The 22,297-nt window shown below is 39.2% G+C and overlaps 1 protein-coding gene across 3 annotated transcripts; it reads left to right on the top strand.

Annotated features, from left to right (window-relative positions):
* The first annotated feature begins 1,888 nt into the window (after positions 1–1,888).
* LOC137291532 (calponin-2-like) lies at positions 1,889–21,705 on the top strand. Of its 3 annotated transcripts, none has more exons than XM_067822913.1 (6): positions 1,889–2,044; positions 3,500–3,662; positions 7,855–7,985; positions 8,446–8,548; positions 19,599–19,736; positions 20,251–21,705. In XM_067822913.1, exons 2-6 carry the CDS (start codon positions 3,612–3,614, stop codon positions 21,133–21,135), a joined length of 1,308 nt encoding a protein of 435 aa, XP_067679014.1. In that variant the 5' UTR covers positions 1,889–2,044; positions 3,500–3,611; the 3' UTR covers positions 21,136–21,705. The 3 variants fall into 3 exon arrangements, with proteins under 3 accessions (XP_067679014.1, XP_067679023.1, XP_067679004.1); XM_067822922.1 differs by having other exon boundaries at positions 1,929–2,026; XM_067822903.1 differs by lacking the exon at positions 1,889–2,044 and having other exon boundaries at positions 3,356–3,662.
* Positions 21,706–22,297: the final 592 nt, after the last annotated feature.

Below are 22,297 nucleotides of genomic sequence, written 5' to 3'. Positions count from 1 at the left end.
CAGAAGAGGCTTTCACCTATTTTCAAAATTGAAGGAACTTCTCGTAATGAAAATTTGCTATGCTCGTATATATACCCCAGTATGCTTCAAGGACCTGTTATGTAGGCTCAGAACTTTTTGACCAACCCTCGTATCCCATCCCGTTGTTAGAATAAACAAGCTTTCGGGATCAAACCTTACCTTAATTTCCATTGGCAATAGTTCCACATTACCAATTTCCGGTTTAAGGAGGGTCAGGTTTAAACAAAGCATCAATGGAGCACAGAATGTGTTCGATTTCTTAACAATTCCGTCTAAACGATAAATAGTTCATTTCGTATGCGTGTAGATGGGTAGTTAGGTGGTTAGGTTGGAAAGATGGAATATCCTCTTGTTTTGTAAATGAACGAAAAATCAAAGAACTCAGCAACACTTTTTCCAGAACTCTTTGCATTCTTTGAGTGATGTTTATGATCACAGAGGTGCCGTTAAATCCAGGTGATGAGCAGAATCATTGCAACAGGTCACACGCTGACGAATATGAACCTCCATGGTGTTCACAGAAGTACCACACGTACTGTCTCTAATACAACCTACCTTTATTGCTCATATGTGCTGTAACACAACGTCACCGCCAAGTTTCAAGACAAAAAACATACAGATGCAGTAAAGGCAGCAAATGAGCTTTGTAAAAGACCACCAGAAAGGTAAATACATAGTATTACGTGTATTCGAAATGCAGTGACTGCAGTAATATTGTCACATATTGTCAAACATTGCCACAGTGAAAAACATGTAAACATTTGTATTCCCATAACTGCACCTAAAGTAAAACCTGTTGCTTTTTATCCTTTTCCTCCATATAAGCGCATGAAGACATATTCCTTCCTGATATCCTTGCTGTCAGAAAGCTGGAACAGATATAGTTTGAACTATCTTTGGTATGTGTACTCTTTCGCCTAAGATAATGCCGAGTGCATGAATGGTACAGCTTCAAGTATGAACACATGAGTCATTCACAATGAAGTGTTCAAGAAAATCCTCGGGGTAAATTTAGCCTCGCGCTGGTATATTTAGAAGTATTCATTGTGGAAATTCAACCCAACCAATCCCGTGGAGAAGATTAGAACCTCAAAACGGGGAACATACAGTTTCTAATAACGAACGGTTCAGTGACATGCAAAGCAATTCACATCTGCTGAAACACTCTAAAATGGATTTTGAATGGAACATACAGCTTACAACTCGACTCGCACTTCATGGAATTGAAGATGAACTTTGTCAACTGGAAGAAAGTGTGTAGGAATAACGCATCATGTTCGCCTAAAAAAATCTATTCATGTATACAGAACTCTCCTCCTTTTCTTCGTCCTCTTCCCCTTCTATAAGAATGTGTCACTGCAAGTGAAACTGGATACGTAGTATTTAATGCTGCATTTTACAAACATGATTTCAAAAGAACAAAATAAATTACAATTTCATTTCTTTCGCAGGTGACATAAACAACTTTCAGTTGTAAAGTTTTATGTACATGATACCCCTAGTTAACTCGGAGAAATGTGAATACAATACAGTTGACGTTCATGCTGGTGCATACGTTGTGCTCAAGGTTTACTTCGAACCAGATATAACCCATACTCTGTGGCCATCCTTTAGTGTGGAATTCTCACAATGACATCATCACTGGAATCGCGACAATGGCTATGAAGAAGTCTGGCATTGATAATACTGACAAAATCTATGTTAATTTACATTAATGGTTTCGAGACGAACCAAGATGCAGACACAAAATGATAGATACCCTCAAGAATGAAGACATGTTTACAACTTCCTTATACAGAACAGACTCCATGACCAATTTCAAGAAGTTATTTTTGGCCCGGCTATGAGTCAGGGGTTCCCCCGCTTCGTGTATCGGACAAAGAGAAGGAGGATGGGGGGTTTTGTGTATTATAAAACCAGGAACCGATAGATTCTGAACAGTCTTGACACCAGTAAATCAGTGAAACAGTAAATCACTTACTGGAGTACCTGTTATCAAGTGCAGGTAGGCCAGCGGCAAAAGGTATCATTCAAAGACGTTAAGAGGAACAGTAATTGGTATTGTTCTTACACAGGCAGTTTTATGTTTGTCAGAAACTGTTTATGGCATCGAAATCGCGGATAAATTTAGAATTTGATTTTCATTTTTTTTCTTTTCACAAATGTCATTTTTTGCTAACATCTAATAAGATCTTAAGATTTATCTAGATATATTCTTTTTGGGTTCAACACTGTTATGATATGTAGATTGTAATGAGATATCATTCTTTGGTTCAACACTGTTATGATATGTAGATTGTAATGAGATATCATTCTTTGGTTCAGCACTGTTATGATATGTAGATTGTAATGAGATATCATTCTTTGGTTCAGCACTGTTATGATATGTAGATTGTAATGAGATATCATTCTTTGGTTCAGCACTGTTATGATATGTAGATTGTAATGAGATATCATTCTTTGGTTCAGCACTGTTATGATATGTAGATTGTAATGAGATATCATTCTTTGGTTCAGCACTGTTCAACAATTGTAATGAAGAATGATTTGGTTCAACACTGTTCTTAGAAGTAAATAACGATGGGACAGTATTCTTTGCACATGTGAAATTACGAATTAGTTTTGCTAGTGTAACTGTTCCTAAATGCGTTATCATCATCATCATCATCATCATCATCATCATGCACATCGCCGAGAGAGACACACACACACACACACAGAGAGAGAGAGAGAGAGAGAGAGAGAGAGAGAGAGAGAGCGAGAGTGACTTTAGTCCGCTGTCAACTGTAGGTTCGAATCCTCTACATGACTATATATAGAGAGAGGGCGCACACACACGCTCACTCATATTTGCATTTCAAACACATAGCTGCTTGAGAAGGGTTTCTGTCTCTCTGTGTGTACGCCGTCGAGTTATATGTATGCAAGTACATGTAGGTGACAGATGCCGCAGTATAGTGTAGGTTTCTCGGTACGCAATAAGCCTGCATGTTAAACCCGTAATGCTTCACCTGGAGGACAGTGTCGCTGTCATTTTTCTTGGGAAGCACTAAAAACCGACACACTGCTTTTCAGGAGACTTTTCCCAACACTTTTTCTTCATGTTATTTCAAAAAACATTCTATATCTCATAAGAATCCTGGAATAACAATCAATCGTAGTTGCATTTACTTCGCATAGTAATCACGATGTAACTCATCGTATCAACTGTAAAGTATCAGACTGATCATACTAATTCAATTGCTACTTCGATGCTTTTCAACCCCGATCCAATGCGGCAGTCGTCATTATTCGCCCAATTTTGCTCATCCGCCATCTTGAAATTTCACTAGAGAACGTACATCACATGCTCGCCGCAGTAGACATATATGGCGAAGGCATGTGGCATGGTAATCCAATACCTCGACAGTAGAAAGCATTTCAGCAACACGGAGATGCGCTAGCGTTGCTCATCCCTTCCTTCCCCACTATCCAACAGATTCAGACGGCCGCAGTAGCCTTGCTTGAAGACCGTGTGCAAAGCTACACTCCTGTGTACATTCGAAGGTTTAGCTGTCTCTAGGATAGACCTCTTGTGTTAAAAGTCCAGCATGGCCAACCAAGCAAAACCTATGGGAGATCAGAGGGCCCACCATGCAAAGGTAAGTTTTAATTGAATCTACGTTTTAGGAATACTCTCTCGCATGTTATAATGCAAGAGGAAAATGGCCTCACTCGGCCAATATTCACCTCCAATGCTACCGGCGTTTGACATTCTCAGATTTCAGGAAATAATATTCCCTCCTGTTGATCATCTTTGAGATATGGTTTATTTTCTATTCTATTATGTTATACCTTGCACATGTATAATGATTAAATATCACTGCTTCGTATTATCGAAGTATGATGTTATTTTATCACGAACAGTATTCGATGAAAATTAACCGCTAACATGTCCTTTCAAATGATGGTAGAGCACATCTACTTGAAGTGTAAGTCAAAGATAAAAAAGACCACACTCAGTGTTTCAAAACAAGGTGTATCCAATAGTGACATAATAGAATTTATAAATAATATATTTAACGGCAAATAACGTATGTTATATTGAATAACGTATGTCGTATTGCTATCACTTCACTAAAATTTTCTATTCTCCAACAATGCCACAAAATGTCTTATCTTTTTCATGGACACCTTGTAAGTAGCAGCGCAACCTTCTGGCTATTAATAGCGTGTATATCTGCAGTAGCAAAGGTGTCGATTTCCTACAGTAGTACCAGTATGCGGGCTCGATCCTACACAACAGCAACTATAAATAAGATGCCTGTATACATATAAGCCGCTAACTACGCAGTCGAAATAGGAACTGAAAATCTAAAGCTCTAAACGATGTGCCGCTATAGAACATGCATTTAAAACATAATAACATAATGAACATCAAACAGAAATGCATGCATATTAAACACATTAACATACTAAACGGAAGATAGAAAGTGGTATTGAGTGTTAGCAGGTTAAGATAGAAAGTGGAATTGAGTATTAACAAGCAAACACAAGGACGAAATCGTTTCCTTGCCGTACACCCTCTCGAAAGTAATTTTCAACTTTCACTGTTTCAAAATTGATTTTACATATAGACTTGTAAGTAAAAGTACCCAGTTTTGCGCAACTCAGTTAGTAACTAGTGTATTGGAGAATACTTGGGGGGTTAATTATACCGAATCCACTTTTGAAAGTGCAGTTGAAACTGATCCCAGCGAAGGGGTCCAGATGATTATTGTCGGTAAACAGGTCCTAGTTTCTGTTAGGCACTTATACGATATGTAAATTTATGACATTTTAAAACATTTTGTTGATATCAAACATAGTTATAAAAAGCTGTTTTGACTTTGAAGTGTTTTCTGACTACGCGTTTCGCTGTCTGCACACAATTGTTTTATTTTAACGTTCTATCTTGATGCAATGAATTTAGTAGTTGTTGACTTAGTTTCTTCCACAGAATAGCCATACATACACAACATATTTCCCAGTATATTATACAGTTATAATAACATGCAGTGTTCATATTTCAGTAAATGTCTGACGAGCTATTAATGTGTATTTGTTAAATCGGATGATGCAGGCATATCACATTGCTGTGTTTCTCTATATGGAGGCTTCCATACGACTGAAAATCGTTTGTATCTTATCTGTACGAGCTAGACATGGCTTACAACTTGAATTACTCCGGCACATGTGTACCATTGCTCATGCTTGGATGTCACTCTCGCTATATGGAACCTGAGCTCCCCTTTGCTATCGTTCCTCTGGAGTGACTCGTCACGTGACCGCGTATTATCGAAATCGTGGAATTCCAGGAACCGTGCAGATGGTCTTTAAGAGTCACGTGACAAAGACCCCTGCATAGCGATGTCAGAGGTCAGATAAGGAAGTTGGTATAGATAGCGCTGTCTTGCGCTGGTGAAAGAAGATAAACTTTCTTTCTGATGATAAAAAGTTAAAACGTGAAACACATTAACTCCATAACAATTTGGAGTTTTATGTAAAGCATATTAAAATGTCCTCGCTAACGGTTACTTGTCTTATAACTCTGTGAGTCAGTGTTGACTCTCTTGTATGTAAACATGAAGTGCTACATTTGCGGGGTTAAACAACAAACAAAACAAACATTTGCTAATGTGTCTTATTAAACGAAATTGTGTCTTTAGTTTTGTTATTTCGTTAAGTAGCCATTTCGTCATATAAAAGTACCAACAGGTTTTCTTTTATAAATGTAACTGAAATATAACCTTGTTTGAAAAGATAACATCAGTTGAAAAATTCAAGTAAATGCAACTGTGCTGAATTGCCGTAATAAATTTAAAATGTTATAAGATTGAATGTTGAGAAAAATAAATGTTAATTTCTCTTGAAAGAAAGCAGGAGAACCTGGATTGGAAGTATAAACGTTTAGAACCTTTTCAAAGATAGACATCTTATGAATGCACCCGTCCGTCATTTCTCTTCATCGCCGACCCTGCACACAACTCATGGAATGCACTTGTGCACCGCACGTCAAATTATCTTTCAGGAGCGATTTCACTACAAACAACTATGGTCATAAAGAAGTGCTCTCTCAGAAATCCATTATTCTCATATCAACATTGATTTATCCTATATATCTGCAATGTTTTTCAATCAGAAATTAAAAATGACGTTCTCTTACTTTTTAAGACTATACATCGTTCATTGAAGCTCCCTCAGAACCGCTCAAGACGCATCGTGACGCTAACTGTAAATTTAAACCCACACGTGGCTTGAAATACAGGTACGCGCGGGCACATGCGTATGCAAAGCTGGCATCAGCACACAGGAGCCTCTGATCTGTCAGCCTTAAATTTTATCCCTCCTAAACATTTTGTAAATTGTATAAATTTTCCCACGTGAACAGAAACGCCCACCTAGATATTTGTTTGTCTTTGTTTGTGATGTTTGAAATATACTGGCACGAAACCTTTGTGAAAAATATACACTCTTAAAAAAAGAAACGCAAAATGAAATTCCAAAATGATACTTTCAGTTTTGTACACATATGTTAACTCAAACATTTTTTTAGTGTTGCACATTGGAATGTTTTAGAAGATCGTGCTTGACCGTGCTTGATCGTGTAACCAAAAATGATTTTGAAGAGTTTATCAATCATTAGTGTCATGATGTGCGTGGATGTCATGCAGCACAAATATCAAGCAAAATTATTGTTTCTCACGAGCAAAGCATGGCTGCAGCATGTTACTATGAAAGACCTCATTGAATCTTACAATTTCATCCCCGATCTTTGCAAGTATTTTACACGAAAATGGAACGTCTCAACGCTGCCGGTCGAAATCAGGCAACTGGACGATTGCAAGCTGGCGAATCAAACAGTGAGGCGGCAAGGATCTTCAACGTTCACCCCAGCACAATAATTCGTCAAATGACCGTCCAAGATCAGGAAGACCTAGAGTCACCACGCCTGCCTAAGATCGGTACATCCGGGCAACCCACCTACGTGACCTCCATCGTACCGCACGGGACACAGCACAAGAACAGTTTGGAGCCCGAAGAGTGTCCGATCAGACAATCAGGAACCGTCTCCGAGAAGTAGGAATACGTGTCAAACATCCAAAGGTTGCACCCTCCTTGACATACTACATCGATGTCGGCGAATGAGACGGTGTAACACGGTGTTGCCATGGAGGCGCATATGGTTTAGCGACGAATCCCCTTATCTCCGTGGCGACGTGATAATAGAGATCGTGTCTACAGACGGCGTCATGAACGTTTTGCTCCTAACTGCATCAGACAGGTTGACAGATTCGTGATGAGAGTGTTATGGTGTGGGGGAGATCCCATACACCCGCGGATCGGAACTTGTACTGACTTCAACACCACCTGGACAGCTGTAATGACTGTGATGACTGGTATATGGACAAGATAGCAATGCATTGCTCCACAAAATTTCATTCGTGTATCTTGGTTTCCGCTGACCTTGAATAACACCAAATGTCCATTGATATTTGGGTTTGCGTTTCTTTTTTCTAAGTTTGTATATAACAATGTTTAAATACACGGAACACAGACATTGTTGTATTCCGTTTACACTGTATATTATAACAGGGCCCTGTTATATTGTAGTTCGAAGTGATTCCGATATTGGTCAGCTTAACATTGACTTGCCTGTTGCGTGTGTTTGCGGCGGTTTCCACTCTATGTAGACAATTCATAAACGGCAAGGTCAGGTATATGTTTAGCACACTACATTCATGATTATTATGATTATATAGAATGTGAATTTGTTTGGTCATCTTTCATCAATGTGGCTTGCCTCTCGTTCAGGTGGCTGCCAAGTATGACAGTGGTGCGGAACTGGAAGTGAGGAACTGGTTCAAGGCCCTCATTGGTGAGGAAATCGGATCCGGTGCCATGCAGGTTGAGAAAACACTGAGGAGCGGAGTGTTGCTTGTCAAGTAGGTGTCCACAAGAGTCTCACCATACCACGCATGTACCCCATAACCGATATAATAATGATGATGATAATAAGACCATTAATATAGCACTTAACTGAGGCGCACGGCATACGCTAAGCGCATACAGCATAATGGACATTATTGCCAGGATCTGTTTCGACCTGATTATGATCCTTGGGCCTCGTGAAAACCTCAAATAATTGGTTTAAAGCTGACATGCTCCAACTTACACACTTACACCCCCATTTTCAATACGACATTAGAAAGTGCACTCAGGTTCAAGTTAAATGCCTTAAATTAACGAAGCCTTTCAATGTTAACTGAAGTTTCTCTAAATGTTAACTAAACTTTGAAATAAATTCGCACAGATCAGACAGAAAGGGAGGACTTTGTGTCTTTTAGCACTCTGAAATGTTCCTCTAGCCCCTTTTGCTTTAATACAATTCACCATATATTACAGATTGATGAAGAAAGTGGTTGAACTTACACCACCGGATCAGCGTCCACCAAAAATCAAGACAATCAAGCTGAAGTTCAATGAGTCTCAGACGCCTTTTAAGCAGGTGGGTAGTCCAAGGTTCTCGTTGACTTTGTTTCGTACTCTGGTGTACACAGGCGAGCAAACCGTGTTGGAGCTGTGCTTTGGTCAACAATGTAATGACATCAATGTAGTGGTCAACAATGTAATGATCATCAATGTAACAGTCTCAGAGTCAGTGTAATAGTCAACAATGTAATGATCAACAATGCAGTGGTCAACGATGTAATATCATCAATGTAGTGGTCGTCAATGTAACGGTTATCAATGGTCCATTTTGGACTAAAACCAAAATAAACTACATATGGCTGCGAGTGTTAACTCATGCAAATCTAAATGAGTTTGTTTGGTTATCATATTGTGGTTAACTCTGTTATAATTGCCCGTTTATGGCGCATAACAGCAAAATATACATCTGCCTCTCATGTCATCGCATATACTTCCACAGGGCTTGTTCGAATGTGTACACCATGTATGGGATTTTCTTTGACAAATGTTTGAGCAAAGTATGTAGTACGAACATGTGTATGATCTTTCCAAAACTATGGCAAATAGCATCTCTCATAGATGGACTGAATTTGCGCTGATTTAATAACTTTGCAGCTGTGATCGCCCGTTTTCAGCGCATATGTGATAATAAGACATGCGTAGCGTAGAACTAATGTATTTTTGTCTATTACAAACACCTACAATTAAACATTGATCAACTTCAGTGTAAAGACATTATAAATCTTTCAGTGTGTGTTAACGTTCACAAATCTGTGTTAAACAAATGCACAGATGTAGTAGACCTCCTTAACTTTACCACTCATGTAGATCGTTCTGAAGCTGTTCTGCATGTTCTGCGTCAACACTCATCTATCTCGTTCTGCTTGTGCCTGTTGTTCTTCATTCAAGTTCTTCGCATGCTGGTTCTCGATTCATGTTGCACCTGTTCTCTGCATGGTGTTAAGCATCATCTTGGTTGATGAGTATTGGATATATCTATAGCACAGGCCAAGGGTCAGGGAAGACGCGGGGATAAATGGACTGACTGAATATATACAGACCTGAATAGCAAGGAATTTTAGGCCTAAAAGCAAAAAAGGTTCAAGGCGTGAAAATGGCCAGAAGGTTTTGCAAAATTTAGAAACCTAATGAAGCTTTTTAAAACTATAAAATCGACACATTCACGTTTCGGACTTCATAGCAACACTAAAATGGACATTAAACGGACTTTATAGCAACACTAAAACGGACTTCACAGTAATGCTAAAATGGACTTCATAGCAACACTAACATGGACATCGGAGCAACACTACAACGGACTACATAGCAACTCTACAACTGACTTTATAGCAGCAAAAAAACGGACTTTATTGCGATACTACAACGGAATTCATAGCAGTACTATTGAGGACCTCATGGTCAAACTACAACGGATTTCATAGCTACTTGAAAACTTTACTATAAGCTGAAATGTGTATTGAGACTTTATGGTCTTACAAAATTCTTGTCAGCAACCGAATGTGATTCTCGAACTAGACGGGGATGCAGACAATAAAAGCATATGGTCTGAACTCAGCCTTCTGTAGCGGATCTATTTATAGCTAGATTGTTTTTTGTTTCCACTGAGGTGCATCAGACAAACTTCGAGTAAGGAAGGTTAGCATCACTTACACTTACAGTGTAGCTTAGATTAGTATCGCTGACCGATACAGATGTTAAAGTAAGATTCGTTTTTGATTGGAAGTTTGTTTCCATAGCCACAGAACAGTTTTTCATTGTTTATCAGATTAAACAACTACTATAAAACTAAGCACGGAAACCAAAGCAGTTATAGAAACTTTGACACTTGTACAGAAACGTGTTTGTTGCTGAAGTATTTGGATGGCGTTTTTTGACCGCAGAGTATCTATTGCATCGTCTTGATCTGGAAAACATGCACAATGCTCGTAAATCCGATACTCTAACACAGACTTAAGACCGTCTTAGCGATAAGATCTCTTTGTGCAAGTGTTTCTTAAGCTATTGTAGGCCCTGTTGAGGCCTGTAGTATGACTTAGCAGACTAAGGAACAGATTTGCGTGTTTAAACAGTTCCATAGACCTTTGGCTGTAGGTTCGAATCCCAAACTTTTCCCCGATTAAGTTTACACGACGTTACTAAACTGTTCAAAATGGCGTTAAACCAAACTTGAACTCTATCCTACAGGAACAGGATGAAACCTTGGATCATTTAATGACTTACAAACAGCAGATTTCAGTTAAAAAGTGTAGCATTCCAGACACATTCACTCATCATTGCAACATACTTTCCTGCAGACATATTATGTTACCAGTCTAACTTTAATTCTGACTGACAATTATCCTTATTCTTTCGCATTGCATGTTCTGTTATTTTGTATTCTTCTTTCGTTCTGTTGGTTTGCTGCGCGAGCACATATTTCAGCATATTCTCATTTCATTGCTCAACCTTTTGTCATAGAAAAATCTCGTTTCGAAATTAAGTGAAACGAGAAATTCTTGAGCTACCTTGTTGTCTTGAAGTGCATGAAGTCAGTTGACTTTGGTGACTGACCTCAAATGTTGGCCAATTATTGAACAATACAGGCGTGCATTGTATGACCATGCATCGAATCTATCGGTTTTAACTGGTGCATTCTAACCTGTTTATTGACATTTCGGATTAACGTTAACTGTCAAGCACAGTCAAATATGCACGTGTTTGCGTTAAGCACCACACTTGTATTTTGACTGCAGTTAATAACAGTGGTATGTGACAGTCTATGTTATTACATAGTATGTTATCCCTACCCAATTGTTGTAAACCCATCCATGTGCTTACAGTCATGTTTATGCGTATATACACAGTAAATTAACACATATTTCAGAAGAAAAAATATGTTCAGAGAAAAACAAAAACATTGAACACAAAAAATGAAACGCTTGGTGGCAACACTGTATGTTTCACAATGTTTTGATCCAAAATAATTGCTTCTTACATTATTCTCCAAAATTCAAAGATTTTGGCCAGTTTTGGTGCTTCTGAAGTTTATATGAAACACCATATAATATGTTTTCCTTTTCTTACTCTCCTTACGAATGCCACCATTTACAACTGTATTCTACTTCGACAAAATACTGGATCGTACCTTGAATGCCTGTATTGTTGCGTTTTGTTCAAGCATTTGAATGCCACCATGTTGTTTCCTTCGTTACCATGGATATGACGGCGTTCAGGAAACGAGCATGCCCGGATGTTCTTCTCGACGACATGCTATGGTATCTTACAACGGTTGTGTTCCTTGTTTCTGGGATGAATGGATTATTTTGGAGGATTCGTTTTGGAATCTTGTGCATTCAGAAAATGGAGTACATCGACTATATATGTATATATGGTTCATGTTTGGCTTCATATGCATTTTCTGTTCATGCTTTTATTTTGCTGAAATAATGCGAAGTAGATTATAGCAATTTTAAAAGAGCAGAAGTATATCTTCGAGATGCTAGTCATATGGTAAGTACTCCTTGCAGTGAGTAGAATTCCCTTTACCAAACCTAGCAAACCTTATTATTATTTATACAAGATGTACGTTGCTTTGTCCCTTGTTGTATTGAAGGGTATTGGGAGTTGTGGTGCGAGTAACATGTCACATTTAATATCATTTTTGTTTGTTTGTTAAACGCCGTACTTAGAAACATTTGACGGCGGTCTGTACATTATCGAGTCTGGTCGAGACAATCCAGTAATTAATATCTTGATCACCGACCTACGAAATTGGGATACGATGACATGTGCCAGCCAGCCATAAAACACCCGATCCTGTTAGTTGTCTTTGACTACAAGCATGGGATGCTGGAGAACAATTCTAACTCTGATCTTCACGGGTGGCAGTGTCATCGTATCCTATGGTCTAGATCGGTGCACATGGTGCCAAATACTGTATTGTCTAGTTCAGACATGATTGTCAGTTTACATGCCGCCGTCACATACAATATTACTGAGCGCGGCGTTAAACCACAAACAAAACATGACAACAACACAACATACATAGAAAACAACTTCATCGCTACAATGAATTCAGTTAATTCAATGACACACATAGGCAGGTCTAGGGTTATTATATATATGAACTTGCTGATGTCATATATACTTTTCAGGTACTATCTTTAGCTGCTTCAGGATTATGACGTCGAAGGTTAGGTTCTTTCCATGAAACACCTTTTCCCTTTGAAGTGACAATAGACCCTATCCAACGTTAGACCCTAATTCCGTATATGCAAGCATCAATACCTCTCCAGAGTGGACACCTGTGTAACTCCCTCGATTAGGGCCATGTGTTCCTGCTTATTAGCCCTTATCCGGGATTGGTAACACCGAAATATCACCTAGCGAAATACTTGTGTAGTTTTCCCTGACTGAATTTCCCCTGTGGATGATTATGTTTAGTTCAATATCTATAGAATGAAATAAGGTCTACTTGTAAGATTTGGTCAACGAAAATATGTTGATCTTACAGTTGGAGCTGAATTTTAACTGGATAGGAGCTGGGATAGCCCAATGGTTAAAGAGTTTGTTCGTCACGGTGAAGACCCGGGTTCGATTCCCCACATGGGAGCATTAGATGGAGTTTATTTCTTCAGTCCCCTGCCGTGATAGTGCTGGAATATTGGTGTAAAACCATTCTCACTCACTATAACTGGGTAGATTTTATGCAGAAGTGCGGAATATATTTTGCATATATAATATGCCTGTGGATATGGATCATTACAACAGGTTATACGGGTCAGGCAGCATGTAACTGAAAACATTCCAGTATGTTTATTGTGTATGTATACACGCATTGTAATCGATGGAAAGGGAATACAGCATGTTAAGACATTATCGAGACCACAGGATATAAGTGAAAATATTTTGATCTACATATTATGTATGTATATATGTATTACAATCGATGGAAATGGATTACAACATGTTGGATATTGTGGCGACAACCTCATATAACTGAAGCCATCCCAATATATTTATTGGCTATACAAGTACTGCGGGTAGTTTAGACCGGGCTCTGCAGACCTGCATGCATGCACCAGTGAGTTTGTGGTTGTACATCATCCTAAGAAGTAATTAATGACAACTCGTCCATAACTGATAATATTCAAAGTGTATGAAAATGACACAAGACGTTTTCAAACACATAGCATCAAATATTGCCACGGGACAGAATCATCTTAGCATCATTATAAATATCGAAAGATGATTAAAATATTATCAATACATCCTTATTATTAGAATATAATAAGAAAGTAATATATGACTTAGCATTTACCAAATATGTATTACATATTGGTAATCAATTAGTACAGTGTTAAAATGCTTCTACATCATTAAAAGAACTATTAATAGCATATTATTCATGAAAATAAGTAAACTGCTGCAAGACCGTTTGTCAATTATTAAGTGTTTAGATATCGCTATGAAGAGTTTAGTGTTAATGCAGCTGCTTCCTTGACAGCCAGTGAATTAAGCTGAAATGGTATCTCGCAGTGACGGTGGGGTAGCCTAGTGGCTGAATGGTTCGCTCATCACGCGAATGCCTGGGTTCGATTTCCCACCTGGATACAATATGTGAAGCCAAGTTTTGTGCTGTGCTGCTGTTCAAATTGGTTCTAACACCTCGGCAACGCAATAATAAATTTAAAATTACATGTTAACCCTGGGATGATTGGATGAGATTAGTTTTACGCCGCTTTAACAAATACCGCACTATCAACATGGGATCGCCAAGAATGGGCTTCACAAGTTGTACCCATTTGGGGAACCGAACCCGGGTCTTTGACGAGACGAGCAAATGTTTTAACCAGTAGGCTGTCCCATCTTTCCATCTTACTTAGATGTTTCAAAGGTATTATGTTTAGAAACACAGACATTAACGAAACGTTGCCATTTTTTTGCAATTCACTTAATATATGCACAATATCATCATTCATTACACACACATATCCTAATATCATGGGATATATTTAGCTTCACTAACATAAGTGTACACTAAACGTTTATGTCTCATTCACAACCAGCGGTCTATTATCTCAACAACATGCACCTCAGGGACAGACCTATGCTTCTCGTAAAAGACGACTAACTGGCGGTCATATTCTCCGATTTAATTAAGTTGAGATCGTTGATAGATGTTGATGTTGTTGATCATTGGATTGTCTGGTCCGGACTTATTTATGAACTGCCGCCCTATAGCTGGAATATTGCTGAGTGCGGCGTTAACAACAAACAAACCAAAATCCACATGTTGATATATAACAGCAAACAACTATATCAATGCGAAATATGCACATGTTAAAGTCGTCAGTAAACATCTAATCTGTGTTGACGACGACGACGACGATGATGATGATGATGATGACGATGACGACGATGATGACGATGATCCATTCTATGATTAATTCTCATCGTGTCTTACATGTGAATTCTAGGTTCGAATCTATAATTGGAAAAGTAAGAACTTGGGTTCCAAAGTTGATAAGGTCAGGCATTCCTTTTCTTCCTGTGTAATTTAACCCAGACTGTATAAAGCCAGTGATTCTAATAAACGAACCTTACGATCGTTCAGTGTTTAAACTCGGTCACTTGTGGCCGTTTGTATCCATGTCCCACTGACAAGCTGAATACCCATTCTTTGGACTGTTTAACCTAAGGTTTCAAATCACGATAATCAAATTGATAGGCAGTTTGAAATACGGATACATGAAGTCACAGATGAAAATAGACATGGTATGCTTGAAACATTGAGACAGGAAGCACGACATTTACATAGGGAAATTTCAATTTCGAGGATCAGTACAGCATTTTTGCCAAATCAATAATGGTAGTGACTTGTACTCAGTAAGAACTTCGGTTCACTCTGTGTCATGCAGCATTAGATGTTCCGTATGTTCGCGCACACTTAATGTAAAGATGTGAATTTAACTCACTGTAGTTCAAGTGAGCTTTTTTCTATTTAATATTTTTCCCTTTAATATAACACTGGGCCCTTCCACTGAGTAATCAGATGTATATAAGCTGTTTGATAGGCAATAAAAGGTTGGCAGGACAATAATGAGGCATGCAAGTTCCATGCAATAAACATGAAGTTGAAGTTGCTATCCTTAGCGTACAATGGTCAGTAGAATTATTATGGTTATAATTATGAATAACATTGTATCGTGGTTAGGAATCAGACATGAAGAGATTGGCAAACCAAAAATTAAAAGTAAAACCGGGTGGGCAGGTTGTTTTACGCCGCTTTTAGCAATGTTCCAGCAATATTACGGTGGGGAACACCAGAACAGAAAGTACATCATACTTTGTACCCATGTACACACGAACGCTTGAACCACCAGGTTACCCCACAGTTCCTCAGTCAAGAATGTTATGCTGAATGCACCTATCGTGAATTTTACCAAAATGACTATGACTTTCATCACTTCGAGGGTTCGTTATACAAGCTTACACACCATTGCAGCAAAACTTAATACTATTCAGACTGTTCAAAGAGCCATAACCTCAAACGTATACAGACAGGTGACTTGCGACAGTTCTTTTCCTCATATGTGTGAAGTCCATTCCGACGTGTTCCTAAAAATGTTGCAATGATTCCAAACGCGGCATAAAGGCACACTCACCCAGTAAATATTTCATGGATCTGCCATACCTCTTCGATTTCTGAATACTGACAGATGTTTGTAAATGCATTTCATTTGTCCACATGTAAAAACAATAAGTCTGCAAATGTTAATGGAAGCGAGAGGGAAAAAGTAATTACTCACTACTCACTCACAGTACGTCTGCTATCAAATGTTTAGAACGTCACGAAACGCTAAAGCCTTTGAGGTTGTGGAAAGTCCAAGTAGGTCAAATCTCAATGTATCTGTTTTCATTTTGATGCTACTGGTACAGGAGACTTTACTCTTTACCTACATGTGTGTTCGTCATGTTACTGCATGTTCATCATCATCATCTAAAACAGTGCTTTGTTTTCGTAATGTATGTCAGACTTCCTAACAGAATGTTGATCCGATACTCAAAATGGCCGCCACGGCAGACATATTGAATATGTCATTTGTCTCTTGCTCCGCATCACTGTGAGGCTTCTCATATGCAGTGTATGAAGTAACTAAAGTGTGAAGCAAAATAGGCAAAATGAGTGTTGCCTTTTCTAAACCAAAAGTAGAACAGAAAAAATATTTAGGCCTATTTACACATTATTCATACCTGCGGCGGTATGGCGAATGTGATCTCTATCTGAAATAATTTCTATTGAAGTCAGCGGTAAAAACGAATTTGCAAAAAAAAAATAAAAAATAAAAATAAATACAAAGAAAAAAATCCACAGTGTTTTAAATGTATATATTTGTTGAAAATATGAAATGTTATGTTTATGCTGTCTGAATTTTGTAAACCGACCAAATCGCCACCATTTCGAAATATGTAACCCAAGTTATCTGTACTTTAAGAAAGTGTAAGTGTTTGGGTGCCATTGTCCAATTTTGGAATATCATAATCACTTATGGATCCTTTTGACCACATTTCATTGGTACCATTGACATTTTTTATTGTCAGTTCTTTCATGTTTATGAAAACAAATTTGTCATTTTAAATATTTCTCATGTACATGTAAAATGTTTCAGTGTAAAATAACGTTGGGAATTTAACTGAGGTGAACAGGCTGATTCACCCCTTAAACTCGTAAAAGTGCTTAATGATATTTGCTTTGATACGCGGCCATTGTTGGGACGTTCATACCATTTACTGAGATTGGCAACTGCTTGATGTTGTTTGTCAAATAATGGCAGCAAAGTTCTTGACGGAAAGCGTTTAATAAACCTGCCTTGGGGGTCAGATTTTTCAAAATTCCTTCGAGTCAAAACATTATATTGTTTTATTAGTTGGCCATGAGAATCACAGCATGATGGTATGGCTGCATGTTTTACGCCTGTACTAGCTTGTTAGCTGTGTTGCGATACTATACGAGTGGAATGTCAAATGTAATGCCACCGATAATACATATCAAAGTTTAAAAGACTGAACTTTTCCGTCGTCCAACAATATCGCAACAGACAACAGTATTCGACTATGTCCGGGTGTACTATAATTCTCCATTAACCAAACTATTACCGTTAGAAAGCAATAGTGCAGTCTTATTTTCATATGTGAGGCATGGCCGGTATGTTTTTACATTTATGGATTTCATGTCAATTTCTTGCACATTGTCTACCCTAACAAGACAAAAACATCATTCTTAGTTATGTGTATATGTATAAAATATCATAAAGTTTTAACTTTTATAGGAGTTATCATTTGTTCTCGGTAAAGAGAGAGGCGTACCTTTTGAGTGCCAGGATCATACCACAGTATCGCTTGACAAGTATTAGATGAGCCACGACCTGACAAATGGCCGCAATTTGAATATATGGGAACGCCCTCCAGAACATTCATTTGAAGCAAGAGGGAAAAGGCATGTAGTCTACATATTGAAAACTTCTATTTCCTCTTGCGAAACGTGTCGTGATGGTGTTTTGCTGAACTAAATCGCTCTACGAGACACGTGTTAAACAGTATTGATTTCACGCCACGGTCAGATTGTATGGCACGTGCTTAATTGCCAGTCTGCCTGCAGCAACCAAGTGTATTCTTCGAGATTACTTGCTCCGCCTGCTTATCACAAACGCGTTCACTGTCCTGGTTGATCTAATACTTGTCAAGCAGTAGGTTTGAATCCTGGAAACTGTCTTATAATGTTCATTGATTTGTCAGCATAAGACATCAGGTCGTGGGCTTGTCACTTCAGTCGTTGTTCACACTACGGGACCATGGTCGTGATAAAACAGTATTGTTCAAACAGCACTTAACCCAATGTTGCTGAAACCAAACGTCCTTGGACCCTTTGGTAGCAAATCGGGTATATCTTACTTATCATTCTATGATCTCTCACGTTTGATTGTAAAATACGTTTCGTGAACATTTGCTCCTGGCCATGACAATATGTGAGGAAAGAATCCAAGTAAAACTAAATATTTCTTGTAAAATTACAAGCACATGTTTATCAGACAACTTAACCTTTCCACGGGGCTGTACTGAAAGCCCTCGTATGTATAATCATTTTATCCTTTCAAGAGGCAAGTCTAAACAAGCAGACAGGACAAGGACTGAGGACTGTTACAGGGACAATGTGTTGATTTCATTTACAGTTTTCTAAAAATATAATGTACATATCAATTATTATCTTATAGATACTTGTACAAGTCTACACACACCTCAGTTCGTTACTCTCCTGCTTTGCAGAATGGCAAGTCAAACTGTATCAGACAACTCAGTTCTATACTCTACTCTTGGCTGCAATCATAGGTAGCTACCTGTATAGGATCCTTGGAGACATGCTCTCATCAGTACCCCTACTTTTTGTACATACCCTTTATCTTTCGATATCAAAAGTGATAAGTGTGCTCGGTGAAGGATGCGAAAGATCTGTGACAAACGCCCCAAATATATGTTAGAGACAACATACATATTAAGTGAAAGCTGTTTTGTGGTACATATTATGCTGTTTTGTTAATTTCTTGATCGAATATGTCATAGTAGAAGAGAAAGAACTCGTTCGTTTAACTGGGTGTTTTATCCATCAATGGCCTCAATACAAATGAAGGTATGGCGTTCTGAATGTATCGTAAGAGTGATATCAAGATTTCAAAGGCAACACAAGGCAGTAACACACCGTCAGGGAAGTTACTAGACTCTTTCATGTCACGGCCCACGTAAGACTGTATTATACCTATGGGTGTCCAGTGACTAATGATCGAACGTTCGATCTTGGGAAGGCCTCACCTTTGTTTTCAGGTCTTCAAGCACTATTTCCCTGCACATGAGTTACGCCAACGTGTTAAATGTTTCATACCTAAATTTCGGAGTTTCTTCCCACATTAAACCAACACACTTTGATACAACGGGCAAACACTGCTGAGAGCGTTTACTAAAGACACCACATAACTGCTAGCCTCGAAAACTCCTACGCTGAACTCGTCCTGACGTCTGTGCTTCCCTTTCAGATGGAAAATATTGAGGTCTTCCTGAAAGCGGCAGAGGCATACGGAGTTCCATCAAACAGTCTTTTCCAGACAAACGACTTGTATGAAGGTCGCAACATGGCCATGGTTATCTCAACAGTCCTCCAAGTTGGCACAGAGGTGAGTTACACTGGATGACTCCCATCGACTGGGTTCGGTTCTGCAATGTTTGAGCCAATCTTCCTCAAACAGATATCGGAGTAATAACTTCTTGCAGGTCATGGAATGAATGCGTTACTGGTATCTGTAATACCCTTTCTCAGGGAACATGTAAAATTTGTGACTATATATTTTGGGGTTTTCATGCCGTAGAATATGGGTTCAGCAACCAGAGTTTGCTATAAGAGGCTAATTAGTGGATCATTTTGTTGTCAGGCTCACTTACGTGGCTGATCATCATTTTCATGTCCATTTGCATGGACCTATGCTTGTGATGTCTCCCACTGATTTGTCTGATCGTGGCTACATTATGTACAGACCTGCGTCATATATTGCTGCATGTGGCATGAACAATTAAGCGTATAATACGTTGTTGCGTGGTGATTTATTTGGAATGTTGCGCAGTTGCCATTCCAAACTCATTTATCATGATCAGTGTGCAATGTTTTTCAACATTCTCATGCTGCTGTTTCAGGCTCAGAGATGTCAATACAACGGACCTGCTTGTGGACCCAAGCCATCTGAGAAAGTCGAGTACCACTTCACTGAAGAACAGCTGAAGGCAGGTCAGGCCATCATCGGTCTTCAGGCTGGTACCAACAAGTGTGCCTCACAGTCTGGCATGTCCATGGGTGCTGGTCGTCACATTGCTGACATCAAGGTGGACGACATGGACAAAAGCAGCCAGGGCATGATTGGTCTCCAGGCTGGCACCAACAAGTGCGCCTCTCAGTCTGGCATGTCCATGGGTGCTGTTCGTCACATTGCTGACATCAGAGCTGATGATATGTCAAAGGAAGGCCAAGCCATGATTGGCCTTCAAGCTGGTACCAACAAACTTGCTTCACAATCTGGTATGTCCATGGGTGCTGTTCGTCACATTGCTGACATCAGAGCTGATGATATGTCAAAGGAAGGCCAAGCCATGATTGGCCTTCAAGCCGGAAGCAACAAAGGAGCTTCACAATCTGGAATGGCCATGGGTGCTGTTCGTCACATTGCTGACATCAGAGCTGATGATATGTCAAGAGAAGGCCAGACCATGATTGGCCTTCAAGCCGGAAGCAACAAAGGAGCTTCACAATCTGGAATGGCCATGGGTAGTGTTCGTCACGTTGCTGACATCAGAGCTGATGGCATGTCAAGGGAAGGACAAACCATGATTGGTCTTCAAGCCGGAAGCAACAAAGGAGCTTCCCAGGCAGGTATGGCCATGGGGGCGCAGAGGCACGTGGCTGATATTGCTGTTGATGACATGTCCCAGGCTTCTAAGGCTACAATTAACCTGCAGTACGGTACAACAAAGGGAGCTAACCAGCAGGGTATGTCCTACGGCGGACGCCGCGACATCACTAAGTAATCTCCCTTGCTCTGGGGGCATTGAAAGGTTAACTACAACACGAGAGAGAATGAATTCAATACGGAATAACTAACAACGCCATCGAACGGAAAATACAGAGTGGTTAGGCTACGTTTTGCTTTTCGACAAATTATGTTGAACTTCATTTTAGAGACAATATAGCAAACTATTCCTTTGTAAATGTGCCTTTATTATCCCAATGCTCAATAGATCAAGTGACAAGTTTGTACATAAAATTATAATGCTGTAAATGTTAGCGAAAAACTGCATCAACGGAATGATGAGATACGATCTTCCTCAGCGTGTCTTTTCCTCTGTCGGTGCTTGTTCTGTAGCACACAGCACACTATTCCCGTCCACAACTGTATTATACACACTTGTCTTCCTCTAAAACAGGACTGTTGGATTGTTGCTCTGTGCTCATCCGGGTCCTTAAATGATGACGTCACCGCCATTGTTGTTCATCTATGTCAGTGCATATTTAATTTATTTGTTTCACGGAAACTGGCAAAGATGAGACATCATTGCACTCCAACTGCTGTCATCTTACTGATGATTTTGACAATTAAACGTCTGAAAAAAGATCTTTATAGATGTTACAAGTGGTTCAGATGAATTTTGTGATTGAATAAATTAATTGTTCATTCCTTTCATACTTCCGCGTTTTATATCGCAAAAAATGGGGTTGAGGTTATGCAAAATGGTGTTGAACGTGGTGTTCGAGTGCATTCCTCATATAGACTGGACTTCTGAAGTCCTAAGTGCTGAATCTCGGACACTGCGTGCAGAGCCTCAATGTCGAATGTATTCGCCAAAGACACCATTGCAATGGCAAACATGTCTGACACCCCGTAGCGACTGAATGATATTTACAGAATCAGCCATATACTGTACGTAAAAATGTTATAGTTTACTACCTGTTCGACTTCACGGCTTATGGAGCGGTGGGTAGTCATGTGGTTAAATTGTTAACTTGTCATGTCGAAGGCCCAGGTTCGATTCCACACATGGGTACAATGTGTGAAGCCCATTTCTGGTGTCCCCCGTCGTGATATTGCTAGAATGTTGCTGGAAGCTCACTCCATAGCATATTTAAACTAAACAAAGTACAGCAACTATTTATACAGTTTGGCCTCCCTTTCTTCCTCTCCCGAGGGGAACT

This window comes from Haliotis asinina, chromosome 1 (genome assembly GCF_037392515.1).
Source record: "Haliotis asinina isolate JCU_RB_2024 chromosome 1, JCU_Hal_asi_v2, whole genome shotgun sequence".
NCBI lineage: Eukaryota > Metazoa > Mollusca > Gastropoda > Lepetellida > Haliotidae > Haliotis > Haliotis asinina.
The sequence above is the reverse complement of the archived record's forward strand: the minus strand, read 5'-3'. Positions and strand labels throughout refer to the sequence as shown.

Excerpts from the sequence above, each read along its gene's own strand:
- LOC137291532 (XM_067822913.1), top strand. The coding sequence starts at position 3,612 with ATGGCCAACCAAGCAAAACCTATGGGAGATCAGAGGGCCCACCATGCA. Across the intron at positions 3,663-7,854 it reads AGAGGGCCCACCATGCAAAG|GTGGCTGCCAAGTATGACAG; the intron begins GTAAGTTTTAAT and ends CCTCTCGTTCAG. Across the intron at positions 7,986-8,445 it reads AGCGGAGTGTTGCTTGTCAA|ATTGATGAAGAAAGTGGTTG; the intron begins GTAGGTGTCCAC and ends CATATATTACAG.